The following is a 17,484-nucleotide window of genomic DNA, read 5'->3' as shown; positions in this document are numbered from 1 at the left end:
GGAACATAAAAGCTTTGTGTTTAATGTATTTTTGTTGATGTTGAAATGGATTTTAAAACATATGGTATCGAAAAAAGTATCGTTAGGAACCGGCATCAAAACTGAGGTATCGAAATTGGCAATGGATCGAAAGATTTTGAACGATGCCCAGCCCTAGTTTACCTTGTCATAGTTGAATTACGACAGTTCGGTGGGTAAAATAGGCATATATAGAACCTAAAAGTGCGACTGACACCTCTTTCCTATGCAAATCTCACAATTTGAAACTGCCACTGAAAACGGGCGAATCTCAACACAGCCAGTAGTTGACGTCAACTCAGGTGGCTGTACCTTATTTGGCTATAGAGTCTGTACCTTTGTCAGGCCCCAAAATGTACATACAAACCACTGGTCTGAGACCAGCTGGTGTTCTTAATGTTGGTTGCTCAGATCTTAGACACTTTATACATTGTTTGTCTGCTATTTCATTACTAAATTCACTTCGGAGACTTTTTTATGCGAGAAATCAACTATGTAGAGCTCAAATATGGGCCGTTGCGGGTGCCTGCTGGGGTCGATGGTTTGCTGCCCGGCCTGTCCACCTTAACAGACCCCGCTGTGAGCTGGCTGGAGCTCTATCGGGAGACTCGCGGACAAGAGGCGTTTATTTCCCCGATCGTTTGTTTAAATAACTGAAAACACATATCCATTATAAGATTACCTGGAACCTGTGGTTTTTCGAAGTCATAACGCTCCACAAGAGATTGCGGGCAGCTTGCTGACTCGCCGTCTCCCCTTCTGATCAGTGCTGCTGTATATAGTTGAAAGCAGAGAGGGGAGGGGCTGTTCCTCAGTCACAGAAGAACAGAAGAAAGAAGTGACCGTTTTGGCGGACACAAGAGAGAAATACCTTTGCGTGCTCGCCGGAAAATACTGGCGTCTTTTCTACAGAAAGTTGGCAGATTTGTCGCTAGTCGTTTTTTTGAAAAAAAGTTGTTAAGGGGGTCTGAAAAGACGCTAAATCTAGCGACAAAAATCGCTAAGTTGGCAACACTGGAGCCTCTGCAGCTTCGTTCAGCTCATTGTAAGGAGGGGTGGGGCTGTGTGTGTGTGTGTGTGTGTGTGTGTGTGTGTGTGTGTGTGTGTGTGTGTGTGTGTGTGTGTCGCTCGTTGTAAACCAACCAATCGGCGCGCAGCTCATCTAAATATTCATGAGCATACCATATAAGGGAGAAAACCTTCAATCGTTTCAATCCAGGGCTCTTTCATAGGGTTGCATTAGGGAGCATAGAACAGCACCCGGGTCATTTTCAGCCCAACCAATGTTACATACCCTATTTGGAGACCTTAAGGAACAGTGTGAAATACCCTATATAATCATTCTATCACCCCTTTAAGTTGACGTGAATGACAGATGGCTGGCATCATCCAACTGCTGCAAATTCTCTGTTTTTTAAAGATTATTTTTGGGGCATTTTTAGGCCTTTATTTGGATAGGACAGCTTATACTTGAAAGGAAAATAAAATCCTGGAGTACTGATGCATGACTGATTGACACTGAGGGACTTAATGAAGGAAAAAATACAGCCGAACGTGATAACTCAAATCTGCTGCATACCTCCGACAGGAGTTAGTAGTTCCAGTAATAACTGAGAGGGGCGGAGATGTGGCTGTTGTCTAACAATGTGAAAAGGAAATTAAACAATACTGAAACCAGACAGCAGACCTAGATTCTTGATAGAGTAAACGCAGCAACACACGTAAGGTACAACTTCTTTCATCCAAACAGAGAGATGTTTATCTAAAGATTAAGCTTCCAAGTAAAGAAATCACTTGAGAGTATCTGTCAAAATAGCTGAGGGGGACTTGACTCAGCACTAAACTGGTCTGTGTATATTCACAGAGAAGACATTTTATGGCTATTTTCATGCACTATGTATCATGGAGGGTGGAGGATTCATAGGTTCTAACTCCGTCACAAACACTACAGGAGGTAATTTTAGTAATGAACATCCCTTGCACTGGAGAAGATGACCTAATCAGGAATATTACTCGGAGACACTCTTTGAGGGAGCAACCAGGATTCTGCTGAATGAACAATTCCCCCCCAGGTGTCAGGTTAATAATGGCCGCACCTGCTTGAATATGATTGGATGTTACAAGTCAGAGCTGTGAATGAGCCAGTGATTGTAGAAACATGAATGAAGCTGGTGATGCCAATCGGCTAATGCAAGCGGGACTTCAGCGCTCTGCCTGAACTAACACTATGCTTCATCTTTTATTTATTGTTGAACTTTGAACTGTCAATTATTTATGTTTCGTCCCCAGGGATTAATATGTAGTAAAAACTAGTAGAGACCAGGACATGTACCTTATAATAAAGTTTAATATTGTTTTAGTACTGACCATAATATGTCTTAGCCCAGCCTACAGAATAAAAAACTGTCACGAACGTGTCACTGAATGCTCACAGTCTGATTTAAAATAAATGTTGACAGTTTCAAATTTATTGTACTTAGGCAACATTCTTGTGATGCAAATTTAATATTTCAGAATTTGGGTTTCATTTGTTAAATGTGTTTTGTAAAGAAACATGTTCATTATTTCAGTGTTATTACAGTGCATTTGTGGTACCGTAAGTACCAAAACACAGATATTTTATCAGCACTGAAAAATGTCAATAACAATACACAGTACTAATCAAGAGGACAGAAATATTAGAAAGATAAACCTAAGAGCTTAGCAAAAGTAGAGAGATATGAAGAATGGTTTTCTTTTGGACCTGCTCTGCTCAACTGGAGGAGTTTTGTCTGGGAAGGGGAGGAGACAGAGAATAGAGGGAGGGAAAGAGAAAACAGGGTGGGACAGATCCCCCCTACACACGCACGCACACACACAAACACACACACCACGTACATGTGCGGACACACATGCACACATACATAAATGCACGCAGCTCTTCAAAGCCAAGTGGTTTTCATAGACATCCAATTACACTAAGAGATGACATCTGGGGAACTGCAGCGAATAAATAAGGTGAAAGGAAAGACAAGATTCAGTCACCTCAGAGAAACTCCAGATAACCAGAAAGTGTACCGCTGATAGAGATAGCGGAGAGGGAGAGGCAAAGGAAAGAGGGAGGGGGCCAAAGGAGAGGGAGCCCCACACAGGAGGAAAGAAGAGAGGCAACGCACTGCTCCAGCACTCAGACTCCGAGAGGACAGAGCACAGATAAGGAGCTCAACTCAGCTCACTGACAAGACGCACAACAAGACAAGGGAGAAAGACAAGAGCTCCCGGGCTCAGTTACACACTCAAGTAACTTCAAACCAGCTCCGACAAACCAAGAGAAACAAAGAGAGAAAAGAAGAGAAGATAGTTTGGATTCTGTGAATTTCTTTTTTTTTGTGGCCTGCGTTGCGTGGATTTCTCGGGAGATTTTTTTTTTTTTTTTTTTTTTTACTCCCCGTTTTTATTTATTCACTTAGTACTGAGCAGTTTGGCATCTTTTATCCAGACCTCCTCCGCCTTTCTGTTATTCACCTCCCTGGACTGTGGAAGTGCGGTGGAGTAGATTTTATTTATTTTGTATATGAATGGACTGTGTGTTTTTTTCTTCGGATGTGAAAGTGTAGGTGTACATTTAAACTTTAAAAAGGGATTTTGAGTAAGTGCGCGTGTGGGTGGGTGCGCATGTGTGTGTGTGTGCGTGTGTGAGCAACCAGGAGCAAAGAGCAGCAGTGTTGGGAGGAGAGGGAGGAGGTGGTGAGAGGTCTTTGAGGCGAACCCCCAGTTGTTCCCGTTAAGAGGTGATCTGAGTTATTGATGTTGACGCATTCTTGCGGCGCTGCTGAGGAATAAACAGCCCCGGGGACTACAGCAGAGTCAGCCACAAGACTGCAGGCTTCACCCCCACCAGCAGCTGCATCGCCATCACTTTTACAGATAATAACGCTACATCACATCTACCGCAGTCAGCCATTCAGGTTATAACACCTACAGTCCCAGTGAGGTTGGGGGTCCCCAGACAGAGGAGGTGGTCAGTCAGGGGGAGTTTCTCCCACTCTCGCTCCCTCTCCCTGTACCCAGCTCAGCATGCCCCAGCCCCTGAGCTCCTCCACAGCTCTCTCAGCTCCACTACCATGTGTAGATGGACAGTGACACAAGGTGCACCGGTCGCCTGGTTCTCCACCTGCCCCTGCTACAGACCTCCTTCACTCATCCTCTCGGTCACTTTCCTTCTCCTGCTTCTCCTGCTCGGACCCTCCTCATCATCGCCGCTGTCCGCTTTATCACCCGACTCTGAAAAGCACCACAATGCACCGCGAGGGACTCCTCCTCACATCTTCATCTCATCACCGGCACCGCTGCACGCATCCTCTGCTAGGTTGCCACGGGCGACCAATGTGTCATCGTCCTCAGCGACGGTCGTCGGGCGCCACGTGCGGAGCAGCTACAACCATCTACAAGGAGATGTGCGCAGAAGGAAACTGTTCTCCTACCAGAAATTCTTCCTTCGCATTGACAAGAAAGGAAAAGTTAATGGCACCAAAAGTGAGGATGATCCATACAGTAAGTCGACTTTGTTACATTGTTCTGCGTTTCACTGGTTGTTTATATTTTGAGCTGTATTTAAAAATGGAAATATCAGCTTGTGAGAATTAGAAGGCCATCTGGGAATTTCTTAAGCTTTTATTGGATATTGAGCCATATAGTTTCCTACTTTTTTAGTTGCACTAAAAATTGATAGAAGGGAGGTCCATGTTATGAAGTTTGCTATTAAAACATTTTTATGTCCATATTTGTCAAAGAAAACACTATAGCAAATGATGGGACTGGTTTTTTCTCATTGTGTTTATCTGTGAAGAGAGATGTTTCTGGTTTCCACCCCTGGCAAATGTGCACATCAAAACAGGTGACCGGGCAAAAAAACAAATAACAGAGCCGCATGCTTTTCAGCCGTTTCACCATGTGTAGAGGCAAGCCAGACTACAGAAAGTTAGGGAAGGGGGAAGCATGACAGTGGGAAAGGGAGAGGAAAAAACAAAATGAGTATGCCAAGAAGATAAAAAAGAGAGATGATCCACTGGAACCAATTAGAAATTGCCCAGAGAAAGTTCTTCTTCTTCGAGGAAATATCTAAAACACGGCTATTACCAAACCCCTGGGGAGAATGAAACAAGTCCACTTACTCCTTGCTGCTATTGTACTGCAGCTATAATAGTGGTGGGCACATGCTAAGTATGAGGTTATACATACTCAGATGTAAAGTAATAGACATGCGATTCTTGCTCCTTTTTCTGGTTGTGCATTTTGAGGGCTGTGAAATATGATTTTAACCTTTATTTATCCTAAGAAGGATCACTGAGCACACATGCTCTTTTGTCAGCACCACTCAGTCTCACATTCACACAGTTACACTCTTTCACACTGGGTAGACTCCCAGCTCTTAATCCTCCACTGTTGGGCACTGAGAAACCCCACTGGTACCTTTAAAGCACTTTGAGATAACTTAACTTTAGGATTTGATGAAGGAAAAAGTATGATTGCATGATGAATGCAAAATGCACACATTTTATGGAATCTGTTGTAAGATAATAGAAGTTAAGATGCATGTTAAGAATGTGCATTAACATACAATTACGGTTTGTTTTCAGTTAATTAAAAACCAAACTGTACCACAATAGCTATGGCAGCAACAAAGCATCTCATCTAGGGCTGGGACAATTTGTCGACGTAGTCGATTACGTAAATGCGTTGACACAAATAATTTGCGTCGACGAGTCACTAAATAAAATAAATAAATAAAACTTGCGTGCAAATTAATTAATATAATGCGGAACTAATGTAATGAGGAACTACTGTTAGACACGCGGGTTCTAGGGGCACCTAATCTTTAGCCCCGCCTTAGCTCTGGAGCTAGCCAAACTCCTTCGCCTACGTGCAGTTTTTTGTCAGGTTGACGGTCCAGTGAGTGAGTCAGAGATAGCAGCACGAAAGGACGACCCACAAGAGTTAGAGGACCCGCTGGCGTCTTTAAGATCGCAAGTTGTTGTACTGTAATGTCTTGTCTTTTGAATTGTCCAGTCCTAACAAGGACCATCTTGAAAATGAGATGACACATCTCAAGAGGTAATCCTTGTACAATAAATACATTGAATACATCTAACATGCTAACGCATATCCAATGCCGTCACCCACATGTGCCAATCACTGGAACGTGACGAAGAAACTGTCCAACTTCTCCTCCCTACAGTGCTTAACCAGCCTTTAGATACAAATAATTAGAGTTAAATTAAAGGGAGAAGAGCTTGGATGTTAAACAAGAGCTTATTCATTATTTTACCTACTGTTAAAAAAAAGCAAATTATTTTTTGTATTCCTCCTGAAAGTGACTTTATTTTGTGGTTGGATTGATAGCCTGCATCTGGCTTCAGGTTGCACTAAAAATTCAGTGCAGTGTTAAACAATTTAAATAAATAGAAACTTGAACCTTTTGTTAATAATTGAGCAATGGGAAAAGAATCGCTAATCAAAAAATTCATCGTTAGATTAGTCGACTAATCGAAAAAAATAATCGCTAGATTAATCGTTTAAAAGATAATCGTTTGGGACAGCCCTAATCTCATCTGTAAAATGATAAATACTGTTAATGCCTTGTAAGGGTCATCATAATCATTTATGACTGATCCAGAATAGGAAATCAGCTGTTATCATTCTTCTGTCCACAACTTTATCTTCTAGTTAAACACATCTGGAAGTTCTCCACAACTGCCACAGTGTTCTGGTCTCTGCGCAGCTCAGAATAGGCGCATCGCCTCAGGGCACATTGACAGTAGTTGTTGAGGGAGAACAGAACATTACTCCCACATTTACCTGCCTAGAGTTTCCCTGCCAGCTCACTGAATGAGATGGGTGACGTCTAAAACATAAGCTAATTTCTTTAAGATAATACAAGAGGCTCTTGCTGCATTACTTCTACTGTATGTGTGCGATTCTGTCACAGCATGTAAAGTGTGTGTGTCTGGGAATGTAATCTTCAAAAATGGATCTTTATCATTTGCACAACTTTATACCGAACACATAGGTTTGTATACATCTGTCTGTGGCTCTGTGGTGCTGTACAAGCCTCTCCTGCAAAGAGCGCGCACGCACACGCACACGCACACGCACACACACACACACACACACACACACACACACACACAGAGAGAGGCCAGTCTTGCACATGGCCTCCATATGGCAAAGCCCACTTTTATTAGGGCCAGGGCCAGTGTGAATATGTGTGTGCTTGTGTGTGTGTTTATGCGTGTGTGTGTGTGTGTGTCACTCAGACACCAAGGCTCTGCCAGACATGGCTGAAGGAATTTCAATTAGCGTCCCTTCCTCCCTCCCCTTGCCTGCAGTCCTCTGACACACACACTAGCACATGTGCAAACACACACATACACTTTTATACACATGCACATAAAGAGCTCAACCATTAGGGTGCAACGTGTCACTTACTATAATGACATCAGGTCATGGCATTAGAAGCGCAATCCATCAATTTCAACAGCTCTTGCCACTTGATTGTGGTGGGAAGTAGGTAAGAACTTTCTAGAGCAAAATTAAAAAAAATCCTAAATATGAGGACTTGGCCAAAGCTTTCAGGGCATATGTTTTCTTGGTAGTATATTTAGTAGGCATTTCATCAAGTTGTGTCTACCTGATAGCAAGCGCAGATCTTTAACACGTTTCAGATTGAAAGAATATGGGTGGAAATCTGGTGGTAAACTGGAGAGATTCGGCTGTAATGAAATAAAGATTAAATAATGTGTGTGTCAGCACATCATTTAATATGTTTAGGTGCTTGTGCATTGACAGTATTTGTATCTGTGCACAAGCTTGCATGTACAGCAGTGTGTGTGCTTATGTGCCACCTCCTGCTATTTTGCATGTGCTCTAAAATCAGGAGAGAACAAATTGTACCCTTCAAACTAAACCAAACAGAACATAATTAAATTCTCCTCCCTTAACTGAGAACATGGATGTGGTACTTGACATACTAGACATGCTTTCTGCAGGACCATTCCTGATCAGTTGTTTTTATATGCCTATACACATTATAACATTGTTTATTTATATTGTACAGTTTTAGAGCTGATAGAACCAAAACAACTGCTTCAAAGCTGCACACAGATGTTTGGACAAATTAGGTCTTTGATGCAGGTTTCTAGCCTTTATGTGCTCATTAAACACACATGGCTCTTTTGAGAGAATCTTCTACATATAAATATATCATACAATTACACCTAGATAACACAGTGCACACAAATGCATCCAATGTGTCAGAGCAAACAGAGTGTTGCACATCTATAAGTTTACCCAAGATCTTATTTGTCAAAAATGGACTACTCCCTTAGAATAGCATCAAATTAACAGCTAGTGAGGGGGCAGTTGTTAGTGTTGTTATCATGGTCTAGTGTCTGGTAATGTTCAGGAGGTCAGATTGCAAATGAGTGTCATTAGATGGTGTCAGAGGTTATGAAGAAGTTGCAGCTCCAGCTCCGAGGTCGAGGCTCTCCTCCACGGCCGAGCCTTTCTAATCATCTTGTCAAAGCTGAAGGGAGTACATCATTTATGGTTTTGGGCCTGGATTGTGAATGTGTGCTCACTGGTGCATGTCAGCGTTTGTCTATTTGCGCTCATGTGATCAATGTCCTTCTATCCATCTCACCTCATAAGGCCTTTAAAATAAGGCGCTCCTAGTCTGAATATGGAAATCCTGTCGGGCCGTCGTGTGATTAGCATTGATCCTTTCACTGCCCATAAGCAACAAAACTGTCCTTGTTTTCTACCCTCAATGTCCTCCACGGACTGTCACATCTTGTTTACAAACAAACAAATGAAGCAATGAAACAAATGGACATGTGTTTGCAGTTGGACCACAGACTTGTGGTCCTGCGTAGCTCAATTAGTATTGAATGGTGCCAACTTGACCACAGTTGGAGCTTTGATTCTCATTGTGGCCACCCGGATTGTAAAAACTGCCACACATACTTATTGTTAACATTAATCACAGTAGACACAGTACACACTGACATGAATGAATCGAACGCACCACGATTTATGGAGAGTCCAATACACTGGACATTATTCTGATTTAGTGCAGGCTTTCCACGTCCAGGCTAATTACACAAGTCCAGCCCCTTTGGTTTGACCCGAGTCAGGAAGCTTTGTTAATGCAAAGGTTAACACTACACACATCACTTTTGGCTGTTTTGTTACTCCGCCACAGTTAGTTATGTGCTGTAGCTGGGGGATTCAAATTTCACATTCTGTGTGCAAGACTAATACATTTTAATTCTTCTGGAGGAAACTATTCTCCTGAAGTGCATATTCCACATCGTACAAAGTACATTTTTCTATAACTGAATCTGAAGTTGGGTTTTTCTTAACATAATATATCATAACATACAGTATTTCATAATATATAACATAACATATAACACAAAATATCTTAATATAATATAGGCCTAATTTCAGAAGTGTCTGCGAGTGTCAGTATGTTGAAACAAGACAGATCACTGCACTAGAATGAAGGAACATACACTCTATTCTAGAAAATTCATGAAACAAGTCGATTTGTAATGGAAATAATTCAAACTTGGCCTTGGCAGATTTCTCCCACTTGTTTTGAGAAAATGTGCCTATTAGGACTCGATTAAAATTACCTGGTGAGATAGAGATTTTTGCAGTTACATTCCATATTACAACAAAAAGCTAAATTCACCCAGAAATGGTAGAATCCCTTTCTTTCTCTTTTATTTGTGATTTAGGAACATTTGAATAAGGTCTTCAAAACCACAAGCACTTATTTATCTTTCTCCTCTGCATCCATAGACCTCAAATGACTCAGCAAAATTAACACACAAAAAACATCTAACAAGTGCCTGCCCTTCCTGAACATCTTAAATTAGTCCCAGCCTTTTCCCTTTTTTCAGTTTCTGTACGTCTTCATTTTTGCTGCCTTACTCTGACTGTTTCGCCCCGCATTCTGTGTGATGAGTTTAAGGTTCTCATGGGAAAAGGTAACAGTGTGGCCCATAAAAGAGAGTTATGAGGAGGTACTGGATGTACCAGAGGTTAGTGTCAGCGTTGCTTTTCATTCAAAGTAACTTTGACATCTTCATGGACTCTTCTGTCCAACAGCCGTAAATAAAAGTGTTGTGCAAACATCTCTGCACAAGCTTGTTCAGGAAATACTGAACCTATCATTGAGTACTCCTAAAGCTGCCAGAACCGAGTTTAACATCAACAATTAGATTCAGCTGTCCTGTGAAAACATACAATAAACCTATACTGCCTCTGACCCTCCCTCCAACTGCACTGACATTAATTTTTGCTTATGGCTGAAACAACCCGATGGGTTGTAAACAAAATTCATGGAAAACCATTCAAGGTAACAAGTGAAATTAGTCAGGCTCTTTTACTTTATCACCTTATAACATCCTAGAAGCTACAATCTGCTTGTATGGACAAACAAATCCTCAAGTCAGTAGTTCATTTTCACATACCACTCTTCATGATGATGTTTTGGTAATATCTGAAATGCAACGAGAGTCTGGATCAAATCATGTCAGTTCTGATTCATGATTCCTTTTAACGGAATCTACGGCACAAACGCGGTCAATGTCCTGCAGAAATATTACACAACATTAAGTATATCTTACATAAGAGCAACATTATTTTACTATAATGAAACCAAGCCAAAGCATTGATAACATTGTTGTAGACTGTTGAGAAAGACTGATTAATAGGCAGTTTACTGGTATTAACTGGAAGTTTAATGGGACTTCACAAAAGTTATTACATAATCTTTGTTTGGGACAAGAGTTATTCAGAGTCCTACAAATCAGGCCGTCAATATCTAAAAAGCAGAGACTGCACTAAGAAAACCTGCATGTACTGATGAACAGGTTACACTGTGAACCTGAGGCTGTGAGGGAGTAAGTGTTGCTGAATTGACCTGTTGTAGACATTTTACAACTTTCTGTCTTTAACTAAATATTAGACCGTCTGAGACTTTGGAAACTTTCAAAGGTCCAGTATGAGTTGTTACGCAAGAAATGATCTGGCCCCTACCATGGCAAAATGTGCAGCGCTTATTGGTGTTTGGCATTTTCATCTCCTCATGACTGCAACAGTACAGTTCATTGATGGTCTACGTGTTGTCTAGTAACAAAAAGACAGTTGTCAGTTATGGCATTCTTGACTTGCATATTTGATTAAATTTGAGCGACTAAAATGTAACGTTTCAGTCAAATGCAATATTTTCATCTCAATAGTTTTTTTTTGTGAATCTACAATTAATATTAAAAATGTTGTTAAAGTCAAGATAAGTAAACAAAACAACTACTATTTACGCAACTCCTCGCCTCTCTCTCCCCACCTTCGTCAGCACTATTTTTCATCTCCAACATAGGGGTGAATGTAAAGGTCCAGAGGTCCAGAGGTCCAGATGTATGAGCGCGCTTTGACCCCACAAGCACCCAAACAGGGTAATTTATGGGGCATGTGTGTGTTAATGCTTTGGATGTGTCTGGAAAAACATGCAGAGCTGAAAATAATCACAACAACCCATCACAGTTAATAGGTTTGGTTAAGATATTTCTGGTTAAGATAGTTCTACATTGTTAAAGTGCAATTGTTATACTTTTGAAAGCTCAGTGTTTCTGCCAAGAGGACAATGACAGGATCCGTCTAATTTTTCATCCCAGTTTACATATTTCCTATCATCGCTGCTTGATATTTCCCATTAATTCACTCCCGTCCATTAATGTGTCAGCTACATCAAGACTGAAATGAGAGCCAGATTTCTGTAGGCAGACCGAGGCGGCCCTGCCACAAACTCCACCAGTTAGGCACAACCTTAAACAAAAGTCTTTTAGCAGAAAATGATGTTTCTGTAAGATCTTCAGCTCCTTTGGAAAGCTTCGGCTCCCTGAAGAGAAAATGGCTCCAAACACCAAGAGTCGATTATTGTCCGCAAAGAATCTTAAGTTGGACATCTTGGTTTTGATGGACGGACTTTTTCATTGTTTATGTTATGTGGCGGATTCTTGCCAAGTACACTTATAAATATTCTTGAGAGAGGAAGAGAAAGAAAAGGAAGCAGGGGGAGATACTCTGACGTACAACTAGTTCTCAGTAATCAACCAGATTTCTAAACAACTATCAAGATTTTGTGTGAATCATCATTTCCATGCGACTGGTATACAAATCTGCTAAATGAGCAAATATGTACTTTACAAATGTACTTAAGTTGTGTGGATGTTTTGGATACATCTGAGAGTACGGAGTCCTATCCTTGAAAACATGTTGCCCATTCAACTCAGTTTCTGGCTCATCTCAGTGCTGTCCTAACATCAATCCAACAGTTTGTTGTTGTCTAAATAACAAATCATTAAATTTGGCAACAAACTGCAAAGCAGAATCCCAGCAATATTCACTTTCAAGTAAACAATGACGTTTGTAGCATCATTTACTGTTAAGAGCCGGAAATTGCAGTTTTTGCCATGTCAGCATGACATTTTTCTCCACGCCGTAATGTTGTAACGTTGTGTAATCTTAGCAAAGTTGGAGCCAGCACTACTTTGTTCTAGAATGTCATTGTGAAGAAAAAAGAGAAACAATGCAAACACCAATGTTAAATGTGAAGCTCTGATTATAAAAATACAGTTTGTAGTGTGGTTTAATTGCTTCATCCACAGCATAATCCCATAAAATGACCCTTTATATTATAAACTGGGCTGAAAAGTGACCTCTTTTAGCAGGAAACAAAACAACTTTCTCACTCCGTAATCTAGTCCATTTTAGATCTGAAACCATTAGCAGATAAATCTATAGGGCGATCCACAGAAATTAACCAGAAACTATTTTGATAAGCTTTTAAGACATTTTTCAAGCTCAAGAATCAAATTTCCCTTGGGTCCAGCTTCTCCAATGTGCAGATTTACTGTTTCTATCCGTTTTACATAACTGTATATTGAATATCTTTGGGTTTTGAAAAGAATTAGTGAGAGAAAAAATTATTTAAAGGCGTCACGTTGAGCTCTATGTAATTGTGATGGGCATTTTATGGACCGACCAAATAATCAAGAGAATAATCGTTAGATTAATTCAGTGGTTCCCAACCTTTTTTCCTTGGCGCCCCCCCTACTCATGCCTAAGAAAAGCCGAGCCCCCCCCCCTCCCCCAAAACCGAAGTTGAGGTAACTCTGGAAATAGAGCCTTACTTTCTTTTTTGACACAGAGCAGTTATCAGCACTGTTACGTTTCTCCACCATCTTTCATTCATAAAATAGTGATGCCGTGGCAGCAGGAAAAACGAGGATACAACAGAATATATAGTTTTCATACAGACTTTTGTATACATTATATATTCTAGTGTATTATCATAATTTGTTTAACGTGCAAATATTTTTTTTTTACCTCAACCTCAAACCAGATAAAGACTCGCGCCCCCCCTGTGATCTTTGCCGCCCCCCCTGGGGGTGCCCGGACCCCAGGTTGGGAACCACTGGATTAATTGACAATAAAATTAGGGCAGCAACTAAAAATTATTTTCATTGTCGATTAATCTGTTGATTATTTCCTCAATTAATTGATTAGTAATTTGGTGGAAAATTGTGAAAAATGTCAATGTTTTCCAAAGTTTACTGTCAAAGAGGAGTGAAAATATTCACATTTAAAAATCTGGAATCAGAGAATAAAAAATAAATAAAAAAAGACTAACCGATTAATATTAATTATCAAAATAGTTGTCGATTAATACAATTGTTGACAACTAATGGGTTAATCTTTGCAGCTCTAATGAAAATAACTGTTAGTTGCAGCCCAAGTCATGCCAAACTTCTTTTAGAAAACCAAAAAGCAAAGAGCCTGAATTGCATTATAGCATATTTTCATCAGATATTCTCTAATAGCTATTGAAAAACTATGCTGAAAAATGCACTGAAAGCCTAATACTAAAAGTGTCACTTTGGTGTTCACATGAATTGCTGTGGATGCGGGGAGGGGCCCACAGAAAATGCCTTTCTACAGGGCCCAGACTTTTGTGCTACGCCCCTGAGCAGGAGGTGAAGAAAAGACACCTTTAACAGATAACATCCAGGGCTGCTGCCATATAGACACGCCGTGCTTCAGGACAAGCCAACCCCCCCCCACACACACCCTCATGTTCCTGCTCCCCCATACTCTCTCACTCAACCCTAACCCTGCTACGCACATACACACACACACACACGCTGCATGAAAGTGAGGCTCTTAATGGAGTCATCAAAGGTAGAGCTGAAAGCTTAGAGTTGAGTCCAGAGAGGCATCTGGACAGCCTGGCCATTTGAAAAGAGCAGCCAGGAATGCCAGCTAATTACCCTCTATGTGTGTATGTGTGTGTGTGTGTGTGTGTGTGTACATAAATGAAAGTGTGAGACAAAGAAAGTTAGAACGATACAGAAAGACTTGCGGCAAAATAATATTTAAGCATGTCGGTGCATTATATCTGCGGTGTAATATAACAAGATTTCTAAAGCTGAAAGTCCAACACCAACAAATCCAACCGCAACAGTTGGGCAACATCTCACTGGCAGCTGAACTGTAAATAAAAAAATGTGTGAAATGCAGACGACGGTCACAGCACTTTGCATGAAAACATAACTCCTGCCGTGTCAGGCTTGTGAAATGTTTTGACAGAAGCTGGCAGCTTTGGCACTTTATCATGTTACAAAGTCAACTGTGTTAAAGGAATCACAATATCTCAGGTGGTTATGTTTTTTTTTTCTCCTCTCCATCAAATCACCATTAACATCACTGTGAATTTCTTTTGGTTTCCTCCAAGCAGCTCTTAAATGTGTGTGACATAACTTGCTGCGGTCTTGCTGCGCCCCGTAAAGTGATCTCAAATTATGCGGTGCTGGAACGATGAGCAGCTCAGACGAGAAAGTTAACGCTATCTGTTGGCTAGACTTTTAAACTGAGGGTTATCACTCAGGTGATCCCTTTTGTTTGATTTTGGAATAATCTGGGTTTGTTTTTCTTTTCATACCCCCGGCCAGTTTTGAAATCACAAACAGCTTGAAGAACAGTGTGTGGTTTCGGCTATTTCTGTCCAACAAAAAAGACAGTGATGCGAGTGTTCCTGTCAGGGAAGGAAATAAAACCATCATGGGGGAAAGAATACACTAAATAACACAGTGAGTGCAGGTCAAATAGAATAATCCTGCTAATGAAAAAAATACTTGAGAAGAAACACATTCAATGTAGTACATAAAAGGGCACACAATATTAGTTTAATCAAATGTATAACCCAGAAATGTAATACCAGCAAAACAAATTTAGAAAACAAATCATTTAGACAAAAATTCTATTTGTAAAAAAATATTGATGCTGATGAATCTGAAACAGGCCTCCGTTTTCTCAGCTTCGGTCAAAACCGTTGGCCAGGCAGACTGTGATGTGGCCACTTAGTGCATGATGATACTGATGTCAACCACATCAGTCTAAACCAATACCTCAACACTCCTCAAAACATATGATATACAGCAGTTTCCAGTCCAACCCAATACCTTCGCCAGCACTCACCATGCAAACTGCACAACTGAGAAGTGTTGGGTCTCTCTCAGACTTCATAGAGTTCATAGTTCTTTCTGAATTCCTCTATTCTTCTTTTGTTGTTTTTTCTTGTTTTCTCTCTTTTGAGTTTTTGGCAGATGCATGGATATAAACTCTTGTCACAATGAATACGAGACATCGTCAGTCACTCTGTTGCCATAGTTTCCTAGAGAAAAATGATCTTAGTGTTCAGACCTCAACTGATGCAAATCAGATATTAAATCTTTAAAAAATGAAATTACATAATACTATATTACTATAGTAGTAATAGTTGCTTTATGATTTTTGTGTTGCTTGGATGACACATTTATATTAAAAATAAAAAAAGCATGACATATTTAGTCGCTGCAGGAAAAAAAACACAGTAAAGTCATCCAAATATGTAAATACTGGACCCAGAATAAAAGAACTAAACCAATTCCATTCTTCTCGCTGAGTTCATGACACAAACTAGTCTGCAAGTGACAATATTTCACAATACAAAGTGAGACCACTACGGGCTGCAGGCATGCAGTAGACACACTCACAGCTGGTCACCATGTCGAGGTCAAATTGGGAAACAACCGCAGTATAATCTTCAAAAAAGCCCCTGGATAAACAGTGGAAAGATTTTCATAACCTCCCATAACCTTTAGGTTCAGCTGGAGTCTCACTGACCGTGTTTCTAAAGGGGGCCAGGGTGGGTTGGGGGGGGTCGACAGGAGGTCTGCAGTATGTGTGTGTTCCCGTGTGTGTGGATCTGTGAGCATGTTATGTATATGTGCACTGTGATGCTGTTCAGAGCAGTAAATTCATTTCGAGTGACGACGAGTGTTTGATTCATCTTAACTTGCAAGTGGACTGTTACCCTCAACATTATTTTCTATGGCATCTGGGCAAAAACACGTCAAATTATCAGGGACAATTTTTTACGTTTTGGTTGTCTTACAGTATCGTATATTTATTAAGTTACCTAGGTTACCTGCGTTGAGAACTACTTTGTTGCATCTCATTCCCCATCCGTCTTCCCTCATTTCCTGTCATCTCTCTTCTGTTAACTACTACTACTACTAAAAAGTCATGACTACCCAAAACCATACTTTAAAAAAGAAAGATCAATCCATCAGAGACATCAAGTGACTTTCATGTCAAACCAAGGTTAATATCCTCTCAATTGGGCAATAAACTAATAACTGTAGGCTATAACTGTAGGCTACTCCAACAGTACTTTATTCAAAACTAGACATTCTGTGCTAGCAAGCCAGTGTGTGTGTTGGGAAGCTACTTTTGCCTTAGGTCTACTCAGTCAGATTAAAACACAGGTTTATTGAGAAAGAGGAAGTTTTAACTGGGAAAAGTGTAGAAGAAAATTGAGCCATTTAAAGAGAATGATGAGGACAGAAGGACGTGAGGAAGACCGAAGTAAAGGAACATTGAAGGTAAAGGTTAGGAAGTCTGAGAGAACCAGACAACAAATTAACAACAACCATCCATGAAATGTGGATAAACACCACAAACTCAAGACACAAGCAGCCATGATCTGCCAGTGTCATAACCCCTTTAATGACCAATAAAAGTAATAGATTAAAAAAAGGCTTAAATCTATTAAAGCTGCTGTTGCATATCTGCAGTCTGCTTTCGTGTGTCCGATTTGCATTTTAAAAGGCAAATTTCCATTCACCTTTAGAGATTTGACAAGGTCACATTGGAGTTTAGTTTTGGCTAAAAAATCCTAGCGGTCTTGATGAAGTTGTTAATGAACAGTTTCTTACTGTTAGAAGGCCAGATTGTGTTTATTTGTACTTGTAGCTCTGTTAGTGTTACGCTTGGGTTTGACTGGCAAAGACCCTTTTGGCTTGTTTTTATGAAAGT

The 17,484-nt window shown here is 40.5% G+C and overlaps 1 protein-coding gene across 1 annotated transcript in view; it reads left to right on the top strand.

Annotated features, from left to right (window-relative positions):
- Window positions 1-1,920: 1,920 nt before the first annotated feature.
- Window positions 1,921-17,484, top strand: part of LOC114571334 (fibroblast growth factor 3) — a 23,448-nt gene continuing 7,884 nt past the window's right edge. Inside the window, exons 1-2 of the mRNA XM_028602233.1 lie at window positions 1,921-1,972; window positions 3,835-4,551. Coding sequence (XP_028458034.1) covers window positions 1,921-1,972; window positions 3,835-4,551 — 769 coding nt within the window. The remainder of the gene's footprint in view (window positions 1,973-3,834; window positions 4,552-17,484) is intronic.

The sequence above is a fragment of the Perca flavescens genome, chromosome 16 (assembly GCF_004354835.1).
Source record: "Perca flavescens isolate YP-PL-M2 chromosome 16, PFLA_1.0, whole genome shotgun sequence".
NCBI classification, from domain to species: Eukaryota; Metazoa; Chordata; class Actinopteri; order Perciformes; family Percidae; genus Perca; species Perca flavescens.
Note: the sequence above shows the minus strand (reverse complement) of the source record. Positions and strands in the feature narration are given on the sequence as shown.